The 20,748-nt window shown below is 43.3% G+C and overlaps 1 protein-coding gene across 1 annotated transcript in view; it reads right to left on the bottom strand.

The window, feature by feature from the left end:
- The window catches only part of LOC121279425 (tubulin delta chain-like), an 86,998-nt gene that overhangs the window by 63,049 nt on the left and 3,201 nt on the right, over nt 1–20,748 (bottom strand). Inside the window, exon 2 of the mRNA XM_041190667.1 lies at nt 13,956–14,061. Coding sequence (XP_041046601.1) covers nt 13,956–14,059 — 104 coding nt within the window. The 5' untranslated portion in view covers nt 14,060–14,061. The remainder of the gene's footprint in view (nt 1–13,955; nt 14,062–20,748) is intronic.

The following is a 20,748-nucleotide window of genomic DNA, read 5'->3' as shown; positions in this document are numbered from 1 at the left end:
TACTGATTAAAAATCTGTCTATCTCCACTTTAAATATACTTAATGACCCAGCTTCTGCAGCCCTCTGCGGTAAAGAATTCCTCAGATTGACAACCCACTGAGAGAAGAAATTCCTCCTCATCTCTGTCTTAAATGGGCGACCACTTACTCTTGAGATTATGCCCTCTAGTCCTAGACTCTCCCACAATGGGAAACAACCTCTCAGCATCTACCTTGTCAAGCCCCCTAAGAATCTTAAATGTTTCAATAAGGTCGCTTCTCATTCTTCTGAACTCCAATGAGCACAGGCCCAACCTACTCAACATCTCCTCATAAGGAAATCCCTCCATACCTGGAATCAACCTAGTGAACCTTCTCTGGACTGCCTCCAATGCCAGTATATCTTTCCTTAGATAAAGGTAATAAAACTGTTCACAGTATTCTAGGTGTGGTCTAACTAGTGTCTTGTATAGTTTTAGCAAGACTTCCCTACTTTTATACTCTATTCCCTTTGAAATAAAGACCCACATTCTATTTGCCTTCCCTATTACCTGTTGAACTTATAGGTTAGCTTTTTGGGATTCATGCACAAGAACCCCCAAATCCCTCTGTGCCACAGCTTTCTGCAGCCTTTCTCCATTTAAATAAAATTCAACTCCTCTATTCTTCCTGCCAAGGTGCATAACCACACATTTTTCCCACATTATATTCCATCTGCTACTTCTAGCCCACTCATTTAACTTGTCTATATCCTTCAGTAGACTCATTGTGTCATCCTCACCACTTGCCTTCCCACCTATTTTTGTATCATCCCCAAATTTGGCAATAGTACATTCACTTCCCTCATCTAAGTCATTAGTATATATTGTAAATAATTGAGGTCCCAGCACTGATCCCTGTGGCACTCTACTAGTTGCAGGTTGCTATCCTGAAAATGCCCCCCCTTATCCCAACTGTCTGTCTTCTATTAGTTAGTCAATCCTCTATCCATGCTAATATACTATCCCCAACACCATGGGCTCTTATCTTATTAAGCAGCCTTACATGTGTTTAAAAGAAAAAACCCTAGCCTCACCCCTTGTTCTTTTGAAGGTGATCTGAAATTGATTCCCCTGTCGCTATCGACTCAATCACCATTTGAGAATCACAGAGTGCAGAAGAGGCCCTTCGGCCCATCGAGTCTGCAGCGACACGTGAGAAACACCTGACCTACTTACCTAATCCCATTTATCAGCACTTGGCCCATAGCCTTGAATGTTATGATGAGCCAAGTGCTCATCCAGGTACTTTTTAAAGGATGTGAGGCAACCCACCTCCACCACCCACCCAGGCAGCGCATTCCAGACTGTCACCACCCTCTGGGTAAAAAAGTTTTCCCTCACATCCCCCCTAAACCTCCTGCCCCTCACTTTGAACTTATGTCGCCTTGTGACTGACCCTTCAACTAAAGGGAACAGCTGCTCACACACCCTTCCCCATCAAACTCCATGAATGTGGGTGTTGTGAAGGGAGCATTTGTGAACATTGCCTGTGCTTATTTCTGGCATTGCACGGTGTAGACATTCCAATTTTAGAAGACATGGCTCTGATGGTTCATCACGATGCGCGCTTAGAACCATAGAACCGTAGAAACATTATGACGCAGAAAGAAGCCATTCAGCCAATCATATCTGCACTAGCCGGAAAAGAAAAAATAAAAAACTAGCCACCTATTCCAATCCCACCTTTCAGCACCCAATCCGTAGCCTTTCAGGTTACAGCACTTCAGGTGCTGATCCAGCTTCCTTTTAAAAGAGTTGAGGGTTTCTGCCTCCATCACTAAACCAGGCAGCGAATTCCAGACATGTACCACTCTCTGGGTGGAGAAGTTTTTCCTCATGTCCCCTCTAATCCTTCTACCAATCATCTTAAATCTGTGTCCCCGGTAATTGACCTCTCCGCTCAGGGAAACAGGTCTTCCCTGTCTACTCTATCTAGGCCCCTCAAAATCTTGTACACCTCAATTAAGCCACCGCTCAGCCTCCTCTGTTCTAAAGAAAGCAACTCTAGCCTATCCAATCTTTCCTTATACCTATAATTTTCAAGTCCTGCCAACTTTCTTGTAAATCTCCTCTGTGCTCTCTCCAGAGCAATTATGCTCTTCCTGTAATCTGGTGACCAGAGCTGTACAGAAAATTCCAGCTGTGGTCTAACCAGCATTTTATATAGTTCCATCATTATATCCCTGCTTTGCATTCAATACCTCGTCCATTAAAAGAAAGCATTCAATATGCTTTCTTTACCACCCTATCCACCTACATGCCACCTCCAGGGACCTGTGGACACGCACTCCAAGGTCTCTCACTTCCTCTACCCCTCTCAATATCCTCCCATTTAATGTGTATTCCCAAGCTTTGTTTGCCCTCCCCAAATGCATTACCTCACACTTCTCTGAATTGAATTCCATTTGCCACTTTTCCGCCCACTCAACCAAACCATCGATATCATTCTGGAGTTGATAGCTATCCTCTTCACTATTAACTACTCAGCCGATTTTTGTGTCATGTGCAAATTTCCCAATCAAGCCTCATACATTTAAGTCCAAATCATTAATATAAGTGACCCAACATTGAGCCCTTCAGGAGCAATAACGTTCAAACATTCTTTGTCAATTATGGAATAAGCCATCACATGGGGAAGCAGCTCATAGTGTATAACTGTTGGCTATGGCATAGAGAAAGCGTTCATGTCTCCGAGTCAGAAGGTGTGGGTTCAAGTCCTGCTCCAGACACTGGCACTCCAGTGCTGTACTGACTTTCTGATGAGATGTTGAACCACTGTCTTCCTTCCCAGATAGGCATAAAAGAATTCCATATGGCGCCATTTGAGGAAGAGCAGGGTAATATTTCCAATGTCCTGGCCAACATTTCTCCTTCGAACATCATCAGCAAAACAGGTCATCTGGTCATTAGTTCTTCAGTGTGTAGGAGCTTGCTCTATGCAAATTAGCTGATGTGTTTCCCTCATCATCATAGCAAGTAGGCTTCAAAAGCTCTTTGTAGCCCTTTGGAACATCCTGTAGTGCTATATAAATGCAAATTTCTTCTTTCTCTTTTAAATACCCGGTTCTTCCCTATTTATTTAGCTCAGTACTGGTACTCTGGCACTTTTCAATCTGTGAAATTTCAAGAGTACTCAGGACACACAGACATTTTTCTAAACTTTAAAAGAATCCCCTACCTTGACTGAACAAGATGCTTGATTGAATTCCACTATTTTGAGTTAATGAAGCAGCATGGTGCTGTAATGGGTATGAACCCTATGGAAAAGAGGATACATAAAACATCCCAGAATAGCTGTAAATCAGGAAACAGAAGGGAGGGAGGAACTCAAGCAAATGACAATCACCAAGGAAGTGAGCAATTTGTTGGAGCTGCGGGGTGACAAGTTCTCGGGTCCAGATGGACTTCATTCTAGTGTCGAAAGAAATGGCTAGTGAGATAGTTGATTTATTGGCTTTAATTTTCCAAAATTCCCTTGATGCAGGGAAGATTCCATTAGATTGGAAAATAATGAATGGAACTCCTTTATTCAAAAAGGGAGGGAGACAGACAGCAGGAAACTATAGGCCAGTCAGTTTAACATCTGTCATAGAGAAAATGTTAGAAGCTAGCACTTCAACAAATTCCAGATAATCAGGTAAAGTTAACATGGCTCTGAGAGAGGGAAATCATGTTTAAACAATTTATTGGAGCTCTTTGAAGAAGTAACATGTGCTGTGGATTTAGGGATCTGGTGGATGTACTGTACTTAGATTTCCAGAAGGAATTTGATAAGGTGCCACATCAAAGGTTATTGCGAAAAATAAAAGCTCATGGTGTAGGGGGTAACATACTAGCATGGATAGAAGATTGGCTATAGTTAACAGAAAACAGAGAGTAGTCATAAATGGGTAATTTTCTGGTTGGTAAGATGTAACAAGTGGTGTGCCACAAGGATTGGTGCTGGGGCCTCAACTTTTTACAATTGATATAAATGACTGAAGGTATGGTTGCTAAATTTGCTGATAATACAAAAATACATGGGAAAAGAAGTTGTGAAGAAGACATAAGGAGACTACAAAGAGATATAGATAGGTTAAGTGGGTGTGCAAAGATCTGGCAAATGGAGTATAATATGGGAAAATGTGAAATTGTCCATTTTGGCAGGAAGAATAAAAAAGAAGCATATTACCTAAATGGTGAGAGATTGCAGAGCTCTGAGATGCAGAGAGATCTGGATGCCCTAGAGCATGAATTAAAATTGGTTAGTACGCAGATAGAGCAAGTAATTAGGAAAGCTAATAGAATGTTATCATTTATTGTGAGGGGAATTGAATATAAAAGTAGGGAAGTTATGCTTCAGTTATACAGAGCACTAGTGAGACCACATCTGGATTACTGTGTACAATATTGGTCTCCTCATTTAAGGGAGGGTGTAAATGCATTGGAAGTAATTCAGAGAAGGTTTGCTAGACCAATACCTGGAATGGGCAGGTTATCTTATGAGGAAAGATTGGACAGGTTTGGCTTATATCCACTGGAGTTTAGAAGATTAAGAGGTGACTTAATTAAAATGTATAAGATCCTAAGGCGCCTTGACAAGTTGGATGTTGTAAGAATGTTTCCTCTTGTGGGAGGATCTAGGAGTAGGGGTTCACTGTTTAAAAATAAGGGGTCGCCTATTGAAGACAGATGGAGAGAATTTTTTTCTCTCAGAGGGCCGTGAGTCTTTGGAACTTCCTTCCTCAAAAGGCGGTGGATGCAGAGTGTTTGAATATTTTTAAGGCAGAGCTGAATAGATTCTTGATAAACAAGGGGGTGAAAGGTTATCGGGGATAGGCAGGAATATGGAGTTGAGGTTACAATCAGTTCAGCCATGATCTTATTGAGTGGCGGAGCAGGCTCGAGGGGCCGAGTGACCTACTCCTGCTCTTAATTGATATGTTCATATGTAACTTGTAACAATAGGCACCAAGATGAGGGTCTCTCTTGCTTTTTTGTTTCTCGCCGTTGGGCAGACCCAATGAACAATGGTGTCAGCTCCAATAGGTTTGCTTTCCCCTTTTACCTACTCAGTGTCCACGATATAATACCTCAGACACACCTATATTATAATCATTGGCCTTACCCATCCACCTCTTAATTAACTAAACTAGCTAAGATGTAGTAACAGTAGCGCAGTGCTCCTCTCATGTTAATAAAAAATGGCTATGTCATCAATGCACAGTAACTCTTATTAGAATGGAATCCATCAGCCTTGGAATGAAAGACAGAATGATTTGCACTTATATAGCACCTTTCACAACGCAGGACACTCCAACACAATCTACAGCAAAGGAAAGTACTTCTGAAGTGTTGTAATGTAGTTTGGCAGTCAATTTACACACGATTTCCCACAAACAGCAATGTGATAATGACCAGGTAATTTTGTTTTAATGATGATGGCTGGGTGATAAATACTGGGTAGGACACTGGGGATAACTCCCCTGCTCTTCTTTTAAACAGTGGGATCTTTTACACTCACCTTTGAGGGTAAACAGAGCCTTGGTTTAACAACTCGTCTGAACGAAACCACCTCTGACCATGCAACACTTCCTCAGTACTGCAATAAAATGCCAGCCTCAATTTTTAAACTCAATCCCTGGAGTGAGACTTGAACCTATAATCTTTCGAATCAGAGGCAAGTGTTACCAGCTGAGCCACAACAGAGACATACATGCCAAACAGCATAATTGCATCCCTGATTACATAACAAGTGCAGAACATGACCAGATCTTGACATAGGATTACATGGATATGCGGCACAGAAACAGGCTGTTCAAACCAACTAGTCCATGCCAGCTATACTCCAGTTGAGCCTCCTCCCATCTTTTCTCATCTAATTCTATAACCATAAGCATCGATTTCTTTCTACCTCATATTCTTGTCTAGCTTCCACTTAAACGCATCTATACTATTCGCTTCAACCACTCCCTGTGCTAGCAAGTTCCACATTCTCATTACTCTTTCAGTGAAGAAGTTTCTTCCCAATTCCCTATTGAATTTCTTGGTCATATTGATGACATCTGGTTGTGCTCTTTTCCACAAGAGTAAACATTCTCTTTATCTTTGCATTAGGACTGAGATCATTCAATACTCAGTGGCCTAGCTCTTCCTGATGTCCTCTGCACAAAGCACAAGTCTCTGCCAAGTATTTAGCTTACACAAAACCTTGGGCCTAATATGACGACACGGGTTTTGGAAGAGTCATATTGGTCCCAGGACCAACATATGCTCTACCTCCATATCTAAATGTTTCCTCGCACTGTCTGGTACAGGGTATGTGTATTAATGCACTGGTTTTGAAATGTGTGTATTGGCCTCCTGTACAATTTTTTTTTCCATTGCTTGATATCTCTGAGCAAAAATCTGAAAGCAATTTCCTGCCTTGCTGTATCTGTGTAGGGGATAGCTGAGATAAAAGCAAAAAACTGTGGATGCTGGAAATCCAAAACAAAAACAAAAATAAAAATACCTGGAAAAACTCACCTCTCTTCTATTTTTCCTTAGTACTATTGAAGAGTCATACGGAGTCGAAACGTTAACTGTGTTCCTCTCCACAGATGCGGTCAGAGCTGCTGAGTTTTCCAGGTATTTTTATTTTTGTTTTTGTTTAGGAGACAGCTGGAACTGATTTAAAAAAAAAAAATTTGTTTTAACTCTCAGGTAAGGAACTAAATACTTTGCTTTCCTATTCTTCTGGGGCCATTAAGTTACACAGGGTCACTTCCTCACGAGAGAGGGAACAACTTAACATATTCATGTGGTAGGTTTGTTGCTAACATGACAGTCAGGTTCTTTGGTGACAAAATACCCCTCTGATAGCAGGCATTGCAATATTGGTCAACATAATTAAGGTTTCCCTTAGTTCATGAAGGTTTGGCAGTGCAGCAGCATGAGTTCAAATCATAAAGTCTGAGAATTTAAATTCAGACAAAACAAAATCCCAGAAATGTAAAGCTGGTCAAAGTGTCCATGGAACTGCTGGAGTGTAAAAAAACTCAACTGATTAACAAAGGAGTCAAGGGTTAGGGGGGGTATACATCACTATCGAAAAAGGAAATCTTTCATCCTGTCTCCATCCCTAGTTGTACACCAATGTGTCTGACTCTAAACTGCCCTTTGAAGTGGCCTAGCAACCCACTCAGTTGTATCAAACCAGGGCAAGTAGGGATGGGCAATACATGCCAACTTTGCCAGGCAATACCCACATCCCAAGAATGAATTAAAGAAATACTCCACCATGTTTCTAGCCTTCTTGATGGTCTCCCTTGACTGTGCCTTTCTGACTCTTACTAACAAACTGCCTGCTTGTCATATGCATGGTGATGAATAAAGGCCTGGTAGATTCTTGATGTATTGAATAATAAGCAATATGGTAGCAATAACTAATATGGTAGCTTATATCCCAGACTTTCCAGATTATGGTCAGGCTGTGAAAGCTCTTTATCAAGTCACCTGGTCTGAAGATAGTGTGGGGCAGGTTGAAGCTATTACATTTGGCACTGTCCAGAAAATCATGGAACACAGAATGGGTACAGAACAGGAGGAGGCCATTCAGCCCAACATGTCCGTGCCAGCTCTCTGAAAGAGCAACGCAGCTAGTCCCACTGCCCTGGCGTCTTCCTGTAACGTTGCAATCTTTTTCTATTCAGATAAGTATTCAATTCCCCTTTGAAAGACACCATTGAATCTGCCTCCATCAAACTCTCAGGCAATGCATTCCAGAGACTAACGACTCGCAGCATTAAAGTGTTTTTCCTCATGTTGCACAAGAACACACGACACAATAATTAGGAGCAGGAATAGGCCATTTGATCCCTCGAGCCTGCTCCGCAATTCAATAAGATCATGGGTGATCGGATGATCGGATTGTGACCTCAGCTCCACTTTCCTATCTGCCCCCATAACCTTAGACTCCCTTGTTGATCAAAAATCTAACCAACTCAGCCTTGAATATATTCAATGACCGAGCCTCCAATGCTCTTTGGGGAAGAACCATTGGTTTTTTTGCCATTCACCTTATAACGGCATCCTCTGATTCTTAAACCTTCTGCCAATGGGAACAGTTTCTCCCTATCTACTCTGTCCAGATGATTTTGAACATCTCTATCAAATCTCGTCTCAACCTTCTCTCTCTAAGGAGAACAGCTCCAGCTTCTCAGCCTACTGACATAACTGAAGTCCCTCAACCCTGGAACCATTCTCATAAATCTTTTCTGGATCCTCTCTAATGCGTTTACATTCTTCCTAATACTCCAGTTGAGACCGAACCAGTGCTTTATAAAAATTCATCATAGCTTCCTTGCTTTTGTATTCTATGCATTTATGAAAGTCCAGGATCCCGTACACATTATTAACCACTTTCTCAACATGCCCTGCCAACTTCAATGATTTATGCACATATACCCTGAAGTTCCATAGTTTCTGCACCCACTTTAGAATTGAACCCTTTATGTTATATTGCCTCTCCTCGTTTTTTCTACCAAAATGAATCACTTCACACTTATTTGCTTTAAATTTCATTTGCCATGCGTCAACCCATTCTACCAGCCCGTTGATGTCCTCTTGAAGTCTATAATTGAATGACAAGTTCAGACATAAAACTAGCCCAACCTTCCCTGATTGGATAAATCTATTCTGAGAACAGCATTGGTCATAACATCTACTCCATAAGAGTTCCTGTGTCTGGGTACCTTTGGGTCAATTTTAACCCCGCAGTGAGTTTTGGATGAGAGGGCAAGCATATTGGTCAAAGTTTAAGCTCTGCAGTATTTTAACCTCCAGGCCTTATCTGCACTTTGTCAGTCAACTGCCTTTCTGATATGGGTGGAAGGCAGCAATTGGCTGCCTGTGGGTGGAACACAATGTGTGGGCTATTGGTTTACCAATCGGATAAGTCATGGAGAAGGCAGCATTGTGCAGGAGGGATGGGAAATGTCTCCTGCCTACTTCCAAAGGGTGTCTTGACCACCTAACATAGTGAGCTGTTAAATTGGTGACCAGAGGAATCCAACAAGAAGGGAACAGTAATGCAGGATGCTTGATTTTGAAGCCTTTCCCACTGTTTCTGCAAGGTGGGTGCTTTAAAATCAGCCCCAGGGTCTACCACTGATAATATAGGCCATTTCTCAACCAGCACCTTGTGGACAAGTGACCTTTGATCTTATCCCTCAACTCTTTCAATTGGCTTGTTAATAATGGGTCCTTTATGAGATGTCCTGGTTTACTTATGTGCTGACACTGGTCATATGCTTAACAAAATTCAACAAAGTCTTAAGAGGTACAAGGCCATTAAAAACTGTAGCAATCACCACAACAACAGCAATAACTTGCATTTATGTAGCACATTTAACACAGTAAAATAGTTACATAGGCCAAGATTTTCCAGTCCCACCCATGGCGGGAATTGGCACGGGTGGGACCAGAAAGGCGAGACTGGAAAATCCCGCCCATAGTGTATCCAACAGGTTGACGTGATGTGTCCAGAAGGAAGTTAGCATGGTCTCGCTTGCGTGTTATAGGTTTCTTCTCATTTTCAGTCTGCACGGCTGGCTAGCGGCAATGTGTAAAGGAGAGCCAAATTCATAAGTCTCTTCCTGTGAGTATGCAACGTCGGAACTTGATCACGGCAGGAACTCCCAGGAAGACAGCAGAAGAGCTTTAGGGATGTCCTCAAAGCATCCCTGAAGAGGTCAAACATCTCTACCAACTTATGGGAGTCCCTGCCTTGTGACCAACCAAAATGGAGGAGAAGGGTCATCCGGGGAAACACCAAACATATCAGGGACAAGCAGGGCCAAAGGAGGGAGAACACAAACCTCCAAACAATCCATTTACCCAGCCTTCAAGGACCACCTAACCCGCTTGCAGAGTCTGCAGATCACACATTGGATTTTTCAGCCATCTCAGAACCAATCGAACCAGAATGGAAGCAAGTCATCCTCTATCCTGAGGGACTGCCTCAGAAGAAGACACAACGTCTCCATTAGCAAGTCTTCAGCGGCATCTCTTTATGGTGACACACAGAAATTGGGTCCTTCGCGGCCAAGGCTAAAGCTTCAGAGGAATACAGAGGAGGCTTGACCCCTCACACACCCAGACATGCAGGCCCACTGGCATGTGGACACATCCTGGTGCTCATGAATCAAACACCCACTATGGTGAATAGCTCCACTGTCTTGTGGATACCTCAGGAGAATTGAAGGATAAGGGAGAAAACCCTGACAAAAAGGCTGGAGCAGAGCCAAAAGGCAGACTAATGTCTAAATGCTGGCAACTCCAGCAACCGAGCCGGTGCCATAGTGCTTTGCATTCCTTTGGACTCAACCAGGGAGGTTGAGAAGGGACCCAGGCATTTGGGCAGCCCAGGGTCTCCATAAATTTTGCCCATGCTTGTGCCCTGGAGTGGACAGTCCAGAGCATTAATGCAATGTAGGATACAGCAGTTACAAGTAATAAGGAAGCTCAGCTGGCGAAGCAGGCCTAGAGAAAACAGAGGCCAGTGAAGCCTGCACCTTCTCACAGCCCACTGCCTTTCTCTGCAACAAATGCAGCAGAGACTGCCATGTCAGAGTGGAGCTCCTGAGCCACACCAGGCATGGTTTAACACAGAGTTGATAACCAAGGTGCGAATTATCAAATCATGAGAATGGAAGGCTGCCAATCACAACATAGTAAAATGTCCTAACGGGCTTCATGGGAGCGTATTCAACCAAAAATTGACACTGGGCCAAAGAAGAAGAGATCATTCAGGTGACCAAAAGCTTAGTCAGAGATATGTTTGAAGGAGGAGAGGCAGAGGTTTAGGGAGGGAATTTTAGAGCTTAGGCCTTAGACAACTGAACGCATGGCTGCCAATGGTGAAGTGAAGGCAGTGGAATATGCAAAAAAGGCTAGAACTGAAGAAATGCAAAGTTATCAGAGGACTGTAGAGCTGGAGCCGATAGCAGAGATAAGAAAGGGAGAGGCCATGGTGGATTTTTCTTTCCTGACCAGGCCATAGTGTCAAATTTTTTATTTCTCCTTTTCATGGGACGTGGGCATCACTGGCAAGGCCAGCATTTGTTGCCCATCCCTAACTGCCCTGAACTGAGTGGCTAGCTAAGCCATTTCAGAGGCCAGTTATAAGTCAATCACATTGCTGTGCATCTGCAGTCACATTTAGGTCTCACTAGGCAAGGATGGCAGATTTCTTTCCCTAAAGGAGATTAGTGAACTAGATGGGTTTTTATGACAATTTATGATAGTTTCCTGGTCACTGTTACTGAGACTAGTTTTCAATTAATTTTCAAATTCCATCGGCTGCCATGGTGGGATTTGAACCCGTGTCCCCAGAGAGCTGGGCCTTTGAATTACTAGTCTAATGACATTACCACTATGCTATCATCTCTCCCCATGAGGGTGATGTCATGGGGAATCTTTAATGAATCGTTTTGAGTCACTCTGGCACCACACTCATAGAATTGTAGAGGCACAAAGCACAGGAAGCTCTTTTAAAGAACTATCCAATTGGTTCCACTCCCATACTCTTTCCATTGCCCTGCAATTTCTTTCCAGTGCCCTCTAGTTATCGACCTCCTGGCTAATGAAAATGGTTTCCCCTTATATACTGTGTCAAAACCCCTCATAGTTTTGAACATCTCTATGAAATCTCCCATTAGCTTTCTCTGTTCTGAGGAGAACAAACCCAGCATCTCCAATCTCCCCACATAGCTCTTGTCCCTGCAATTATTCTGGTAAATCTGCTCTGCACTCTTTCCAAGATCTTGACATCCTTCCTGGAATGTAGCACCAGAATTGGACACAACAGTTCAACTGACGCCCAACCAGTAACTTGGCATATCTTCTTTGCTTTTATACTCTATGTCTTTATTTATAAAGCCCACGGTTCCATAAGCTTAACAGTTTTGTCAACTTGTCCTGCCATCTTCATGTAAACACTTTCACTTGTGTATGTGAACTCCCAGGCCTCTCTCTCCATACTCCTGTCTCTAAAATTTGGTTTATATTTATGGTCTAGTTTGATGTCAGCTGTAGCTCAATGGTGTCACCCTCACCTGAGTCAGAAGGTGGTGGATTTAAGCCCCACTCCAGGGACTTGAGCACATAATCTAAGCCAATAGTTCAGTCCAGTACTGAGGGAGTGCTGCACTCTCAGAGATTTTGTCTTCTAGGTGAGATGTTAAACCAAGGCCACATTTACCCTGTGAGGTGGGCATAAAAGATCCCTTAGCACTAATTGAAATTGAGCAGGGGAGTCCTTCATGTACTGACCAATATTTAACCCTCAGAGATGAAGAGACTTTTTTTCTCTCAGTGGGTTGTGAGTCTTTGGAACGCTCTTCTGCAAAAAGCGGTGGAAGCAGAGCCTTTGAATATTTTTAACGCACAGATAGATAGATTCTTGTTAAGCAAGGGGATGAAAGGTTATCGGGGTAGGCAGGAATGTGAAGTTGAGGTTAAAATCAGGTCAGTCATGATCTTATTGAATGGTGGAGCAGGTTCGAAGGGCAAGTGGCCTATTCCTGCTCCTAATTCATATGTTCATATCACTAAAACAGATTAAATGGTCGTGATTCTCATTGCTGTTTGTGGGACCTTGCTGTGCACAAATTGGCCAATCACATTTCCTGCATTACACAGTGAATACACTTCAAAAGCATTTAATTGATTAAAGTACTTTGGTGCTGTGGTCATGAAATATGCTATACAAATGCAAGTTCTTTCTTTTAAAGACACACCAGGTAATGCCTTTACATCTGCTATGAAGGTGCCCACAGCCCGATAATAAGTTCCTGAGTGATGGGGAATGGGCTCCCAAAAATTTCCCCTTCCTTCCTGCTGGGAAGTGCTTCCTTGCAACTCCCAGATCCTTCCGATAGAAGCCCAAGTCCCACCAGTCTGGTAACTGAGGATCATTTCACATTGCATTTTTTTTTTCCTTTTGAAGGAATAATAATGGAATTAATACAGAAAACTAATAACAGTTTGTTGAAAAGAAAAATACACTCTAATCATCAAATAGTTGGCTCAGTGCCAGACTTTATTTCCACAAGGACTCCCAATCTATTTTCAATTGGATTCGTTCCCAAGGAAGCAAACAAGGAACTTCCACATTTGGTCCAAGTGGCTGGATGCTTATTATGCAATTGATTCTCTACACCTTTAAGATAGGTTCTTCTGGCTAAATCTTTCCCAATTTTTGTCGTCTCCTTTCTTGAGGCCACAGATCCTAGCTGGGTACAATATTGCATGAAATTTTCCATTCTTCACCAGTGAAGCGCAGCAATGAGTGCCGACAGGCTACTTCATAATGTGGGGCACGATAGCAGTGTCCAGTTCTCCCTGCACCCAGCCAATACATAGCAAAGGTCAACAGATAACAATTAGGAGTGGAATCCCTTCTAATTTCCTCCCACTCTAGCATATGGCCAAATTCAAAGCAGACATAGAAAATAATAGGTGTAGGTGAGATAGACAGGTGCACAAAGTCAGAGTCATCTGTACAACCCCAGCTGCCGCTCTGGTGAGATCAGCTAACTCAGTACAGATCTAAGTTCGAGCTTGAAATCCTTATGTGGTTTAGCGCTATACCAGGTGGTACTTTTACTCATCAGAATGCCAATTGGCAAAACCCTGGTAGTGCCAATGGCCAATCTGAAAAGCGAATGCAACGTTGATACACAGGAGCATTCCGGACAAGTGTAGGCCATTCAGCCCCTTGATCCTGTTCCACCATTCAAAGAACCAAATAAATCATTGCTCAACTCCATTTACCCACCTTTTCGCCACATCTTTGAGTGCGTGATGCCCTTAGCCAACAAAAGAAATCTATTGATCTCAATCTTGAAAGCTCTAATTGCCCCAGATTCACTGCCTCTCAGCAGCAGTCACTTTCTAGGTGAGATCACTGACCTGTCCACAGCAGAATTTGGAGCCCTTTCATTGGCAATGAGTTTCCACCATTCCTGTCCAACTTGATTGCCACACTGCCTGACCTGTAGCCAAATGGTGGACATTCCTAGAGGAAAAGAAAAATATGTTGGTCATTTCTCATATCTTTTAGTAAGAACCTTTAATGAAAAGCATCCGTGGGAAAAAATATGGAAAAGGGAAGGAGAAAAACAGAGACAAAAGCCCAATTTTAATACAAACCACCGATGGGAAAGGAATGAGATAGAAACAGATGCCCATTTTACAACCAGACTGATTTTACTATCACTGACTTCAAAATTGGGATAAGTCTAAAATGGACATCCAACTCACACCCGCCCCATTTCCAGTGTGCAGGTTAAGTTAAAATTGAGATTAAACATGAGAGACAGTGAGTGAGAAAAGAAAGAATTGCATTTATATGGTGCTTTTCGTGACCGCTGGGCATCTCAAAGCGCTTTATGGCCAATGAAGTGCTTTTTAAGTATAGTCACTGTTTTCATGTAGTAAACCCTGCAGCTAATTTACACTTAGCAAACTTTTACAAACAGCACTGTTTTAATGACCAGATAATCTGTTTTTTATTATATTGATTGAGGAATAAATATTGGCCACCAACCCAGGTAGAACTCCACTGCTCTTCTTTAAAATACTGCCGTGGGATCTTTTACAGCCACCCAGTAAACACCTTTCAGGCAACATTCCCTTACTAGATTTTAATAATTAAACATCTGTAATGTTATCCAAAGCAAACTTCTGTAGTTTTAATAAAGGCATACCAAACAACTTCTTAAACTCTCTTCCACTCTGCTGTAGAAATCAAAGAGTTTTGAACAAGACTACTTTTTGCAGCCCAAAACTTTTCTGGCTTGAGTGGATGGTAGATTCAAACTGCATCTTCCCCAACCTAGAACTGTTTCCAGGAGATCTTCCACTCACAGCCAACAGCCCCAGTAACTTTAAAATACCCTTTTCCCCCTTTCATAACAAGTTCCATTGTTCCCACAACTCTTTTTTTGGTGCACCGATGACTGTATCAGTGCCGCTTCATGCTCTCATCTAGACCTGGAAAAATTAATCAATTTTGCTTCCAATTTCCACCCCTATATCACCTCCACATGGTTCATCTCTGACACTTCCCTTCCCTGACCTCTCTGTCTCCATTTCTGGTGATAGACTGTCTACCAATATTCATTACAAACCCACCGACTCCCACAGCTACCTCGACTACAACTCCTCACACCCTGCTTCCTGTAAGGACTCCATCCCATTTTCTCAGTTCCTTCGCCTCCATCACATCTGTTCTGATGGTGCCACTTTCCAAAATGGCACTCTGACATGTCTTCCTTCTTCCTTAACTGTGGTTGCCAAGGCCCTCAACTGGGTCTGACCTCTGCCCTCACCCCTTCCCCTCCCTCCCAGAACCATGATAGGGTCCCCCTTGTCCTCACTTTTCACCCTACCAGCCTCCGCATTCAAAGGATCATCCTCCGCCATTTCCGCCAATTCCAGCATGATCCCACCACCAAACACTACTTCTCCTCACCCACCTCCCTGCCCTGTCAGCATTCCGTAGGGACCATTCCCTCTGTGAAACCACTCCTCCATCACCCTCAACACTTCATCCCCTTCCCATGGCACCTTCCCATGCAATCGCAAAAGGTGCAACACCTGCCCCTTTACCTCCTCCCTCCTCACCATATGAGGGCCCAAACACTCCTTTCAGGTAAAGCAGCGCTTCATTTGCACCTCCTTCAATTTGGTCTGCTGCATTCACTGCTCCCAATGCAGTCTCCTCTACATTGGGGAGACCAAACGCAGACTGGGTGACCGCTTTGTGAAACACCTTCAGTCTGTCCACAAGCATGACCCAGACCTCTCTGTCGCTTGCCATTTCAACACACCCTCTTGCTCTCATGCCCACATGTCTGTCCTTGGCCTGCTGCAATGTTCCAGTGAAGCCCAACACAAACTGGAAGACAGCACCTCATCTTCCAATTAGGCACTTTACAGCCTTCCAAACTTAACATTGAGTTCAATAACTTCAGATTGTGAACTCTCTACTCCATCTTTACCCCTTTTATAAAAATTTATTTTTACATTTTATTTTTCATTTAATAATTTTTATATTTATCTTTATTTTTATTCATTTATTTATCCCCTTTTTCATCCTTTTTCCCCAACCACCGCCCCCCTCCAGCCACAGGGCCATCTGTCACTTGTTCCACATTGTTCTTTCATGAATGCTGAACTTTGTTTTGTCATTAACATGTCTGTTTTCTCACCTTTATGCCACTATCAGCACCTTCTTTAGTCTTCATCACCTACCATTAACACTCCCTTTGTCTTGTGTCCATAGCATCATTGTCATTCTCTCCTTAGCCCCAAACTATCGCTAACCTTATATTCTGTTTTACCTGTTCCACCCCTCTATCACAGTATAAATTCCATCTCATTTATACTCCTCTTTAGCTCTGAAGATGAGTCACAGGGACTCGAAACATTAACGCAGATTCACTCTCCACTGTCAGACCTGCTGAGTTTTTCCAGTATTTTCTGTTTTTATTCCATTTTTCTCACACCTCTTTGAAATCCAAATCCTTCCAAATATAAAATCTTTCATGTTTCTATTTTGTTTCTGTTTTTGGGTCAATAAAAAGTAATTTGCCCTTTTCTATTTACCTATGGAACTCCTGTAAAATGCAAAAATGTTTCTTGTCACCTCTGACATCCCTTTTATATTCAAACAAGCTCTCAATTCATCTAAATATGCATATGTTAGATCCAACCTATTCACTTGTGCCTCAAACTATCTCTTTACAAATGCACACCTAATGCCTTTATCCATTCATGTCTTAACCTCCCAGCCAATTCTCACAATATACACACACACAAACATTTAACCAGTTTTTAGTGATGTTGGTCAAGTGGTCAATGTTGTCCAGGATCTTGCTCTTCTTCAAATCTGAAATAGAAGACCTAGCATCAGTCTCACCTGCAAGATGGACCATCCAACAATGCAGCACTCTCTCAGTACTGCACTGCAGTGTCAGCCTGGTTTATCTTAAGTCTCTGGAGTAGGGCTTGAAGCCATGACTTTCTTACTCAGAGGTCAGAGTGTTACCACTAAAACTAGGGTGGGGAGCAAATATCACAAAAACCCAAGGGTGTACACTAATGCCCTTCAGGGAAGGGAACCTGCCACTCTGACCTGGTAGAAATATAGAAACATAGAAAATTTACCACACAGGAGATCATTCAGCCCATCATGTTAGCACCAGCTGAAGAAGAGCTATCCAGCCTAATCCCACTTTTCATCTCTTAATCCATAGCCCTGTAGGTCACAGCACTTCCAGTGCATATCCAAATATTTTAAAAATGTTGAGTTTTTTTCCTCTAGCACCCTTTCAGGCAGTGAACTTCAGAAACCCATCACCCTATGGTCGGATAAATTCTCAACACCCCTCTGATCTTTCTGCCAATTACTTCAATCTATGCCCTCTGGCTATTGTCCTTCCCGCTAAGGGAAATAGATCAATTTTATCCAGGACCCTCATAATTTTATACGCCTTGATGAAATCTCCCCTCAGCTTCTTCAATCCCAAAGAAAACAACCCCAGCCTATCCAATCTTTCCTCATAGCTAAATTTCTCTATTCCAGCAACATTCTCGTAAATCTTCCTTGAGCCTAAATGTCTGGGCCTAGATGTGGCTCCAATCTCACGCAACATGGGTGACTCTTAATGATCTCTCACCTGGTCTCACTCTCAGAGCAGTTTGGAGCAAACAGTGAAAGCAGCTTGCGGACTTTGGCCCCATTGGAAAACACAGTTAAAAAAGCTCAGGAGGTTAGTACTAATGTACATAGGACAGGTTGCCCTACCTCCATACACAAGGTCTTGAGGGAAGGAGACACTGTGGGCCATCAGCAGCAGCAGAAATGTACTCAACCAAAATTTGTAACCTTGTGGCCCAGCATATCCCCTACTCTACAATTACCACCAAGCCAGGGATCAACCATGGTTCAAAGAAGAGTGCAAGAGGGCAAGCCAGGAACAGCACCAGGCAAATTTGAAAATGAGCCGTCAACATGTGACTGCAGATCCACAGTAACATAGTTGACTCTTAAATGCACTTTGAAATGGCCTACATAGCAAGCCACTCAGTTGTGCCAAACCGCTAAAAAAACCAATAAAAAGGAATGAACCTAGGCACCAGAAACAATGACAAACCCAGATCTGTTGAACCTGCAAAGTCCTCCTTACTAACAACTAGGGGCTTGTGCCAAAATTGGGAGAGCTGTCTCACAGACTCGGCAAGAAACAGCTTGATATAGTTGTAATCATGGAATCATATCTTACAGATTATGTCCCAGACACCACCATCACCATTCCTGGGTATGTCCCGTCCCATTGGCAGGACAGACCCAGCAGAGGTGGTGGCACAGTCGAATATGGTTAGGAGGGAGTTGCCCTGGGAGTCCTTAACATTGTCTCTGGCCCCCATGAAGTCTCATGGCATCAGGTCAAACATGGGCAAGGAAACCTCCTGCTGGTTACCATGTACTGCCCCACACACCCCTCAGCTGATGAATCAGTGCTCCTCCACGTTGAACACTACTTGAAGGAAGCACTAAAGGTGGTAAGAGTGCAGAATGTACTTTGGGTGGGGGACTTCAATGTCCATCACCAAGAGTGGCTCGGTAGCACCACTACTGACCAAGCTGGCCAAGTTCTAAATGACATAGCTGCTAGACTGGTTCTGCAGCAGGTGGTGAGGGAACCAACAAGAGGGAAAAACATACTTGACCTCATCCTCACCAACCTGCCTTCCGCAGATGCATCTGTCCATGATAGTATTGGTAGGAGTGACCACCGTACAGTCCTTGTGGTGACAAAATCACATCTTGACATTGAGGATACCCTCCATCGTGTTGTGTGGCAATACCACCGTGCTAAATGGGATAGATTTTAAACAGGTCTATCAACTCAAAACTGGGCATCCATGAGGTGCTATGGGCCGTCAGTAGCAGCAGAATTGTACTTGAACACAATCTGTAACCTCGTGGCCCAACATAGACTCTACTCTACCATTACCATCAAGCCAGGGGATCAACCCTGGTTCAATGAAAAGTGCAAGAGGGCATGCCAGGAGCAGTACCAAGCATACCTAAAAATGAGGCGTCAACCTAGAGAAGTTGCGACACAAGACTACTTGTGTGCCAAACAGCATAAGCAGCAAGTGATAGACAGAGCTAAGCGATCCCACAACCAACGGATCAGATCTAAGCTCTGCAGTCCTGACACATCCAGTCATGAATAGTGGTGGTCAATTAAACAACTCACTGGAGGAGGCAGCTCCACAAATATCCTCCATCCTCAATGATGGAGAAGCCCAGCACATCGACGTGGGTATGAAAATCAGACAGAAGGACTGTGATATAATTAAAGAAATTAGCATAGAAAGAGAGGAGATTCTTAAATGTCTGGCAGGCTTAAAAGTAGATAAATCTCCAGGCCCGGATGAAATGTATTCCTGATTGTTGAGTGAGGCAAGGGAAGAGATAGCAGGGGCGCTGGCAATAATTTTCAATGCCTCTCTGGCTACAGGTGAGGTGCCAGAGGACTGGAAGACAGCCAATGTGATACCGTTATTCAAGAAGGGAGGAAGGGATAAACCAGGGAACTACAGGCCAGTCAGTCTAACCTCAATGGTGGGGAAACTATTGGAAGCAAATCTGAGGGACAGAATTAATCTACACTTGGAGAGGCAGGGATTAACCAAGGACAGTCAGCATAGTTTTGTTAAGGGGAAGTCATGTCTGATCAATTTGATTGAATTTTTCAAAGAGGTGAGGGCAATGCGTTTGACATAGTCTACTTTGACTTCAGCAAGGCTTTTGATAAGGTCCTGCATGGGAGATTGATAATGAAGGTAAGAGCCCATGGGATCCAAGGCAATTGGGCAAATTGGATCCAGAATTGGCTGAGTGGCAGGAAGCAGAGGGTGATGGTCGAGGGGTGTTTTTGTGACTGGATGCCTGTGTCCTGTGGGGTTCCACAGGGATTGGTGTTGGGTCCCTTGCTGTTTGCGGTATATATAAACGATTTCGACTAGAATGTAGGAGGGTTGATCAGTAAGTTCTCGGATGACACGAAAATTGGTGGGCTGGTAAATAGTGAGGGGGATAGCCTTAGATTACAGGAGGATATAGACGGACTGGTCAGATGGGCTGATCAGTGGCAAATGGAATTTAATTCGGATAAGTGTGAGGTGATGCACTTGGGCAGGACAAACAAGGCATGGGAATACATGATGAATGGTAGGACCCTGGGAAGTGCCGAGGATCAGGGGGACCATGGCATGCATGTCCACCAGTTCCTTCAGGTAGCGGGACAGGTAGTTAAGGTGATTAAGAAGACACATGGGATAATTGCCTTTATTAGCCGAGGCACAGAATATAAGAGCAGGGATAAAAAGTTGGTTAAGCCACAGCTAGAGTATTGCGTGCAGTTCTGGAATCCGCATTATAAAAAGGATGTGATTGCATGAGAGAGAGTGCAGAGGAGATTTACCAGGATGTTGCCTAGCCTGGAGAGTTTTAGTTATGAGGAGAGATTGGATAGACTGGGGTTACTTTCCTTGGAATAGAGGAGATTGAGGGGGTACATGATTGAGGTGTATAAAATTATGAGGGGCATGGATAGACAGGTAGGAACTTTTCCCCTCGGTGGAGGGATCAATAACCGGGGGCATAGATTTAAGGTAAGGGGCA

This window comes from Carcharodon carcharias, chromosome 6, assembly GCF_017639515.1.
Source record: "Carcharodon carcharias isolate sCarCar2 chromosome 6, sCarCar2.pri, whole genome shotgun sequence".
In the NCBI taxonomy this organism is placed as follows: Eukaryota; Metazoa; Chordata; class Chondrichthyes; order Lamniformes; family Lamnidae; genus Carcharodon; species Carcharodon carcharias.
Note: the sequence above shows the minus strand (reverse complement) of the source record. Positions and strands in the feature narration are given on the sequence as shown.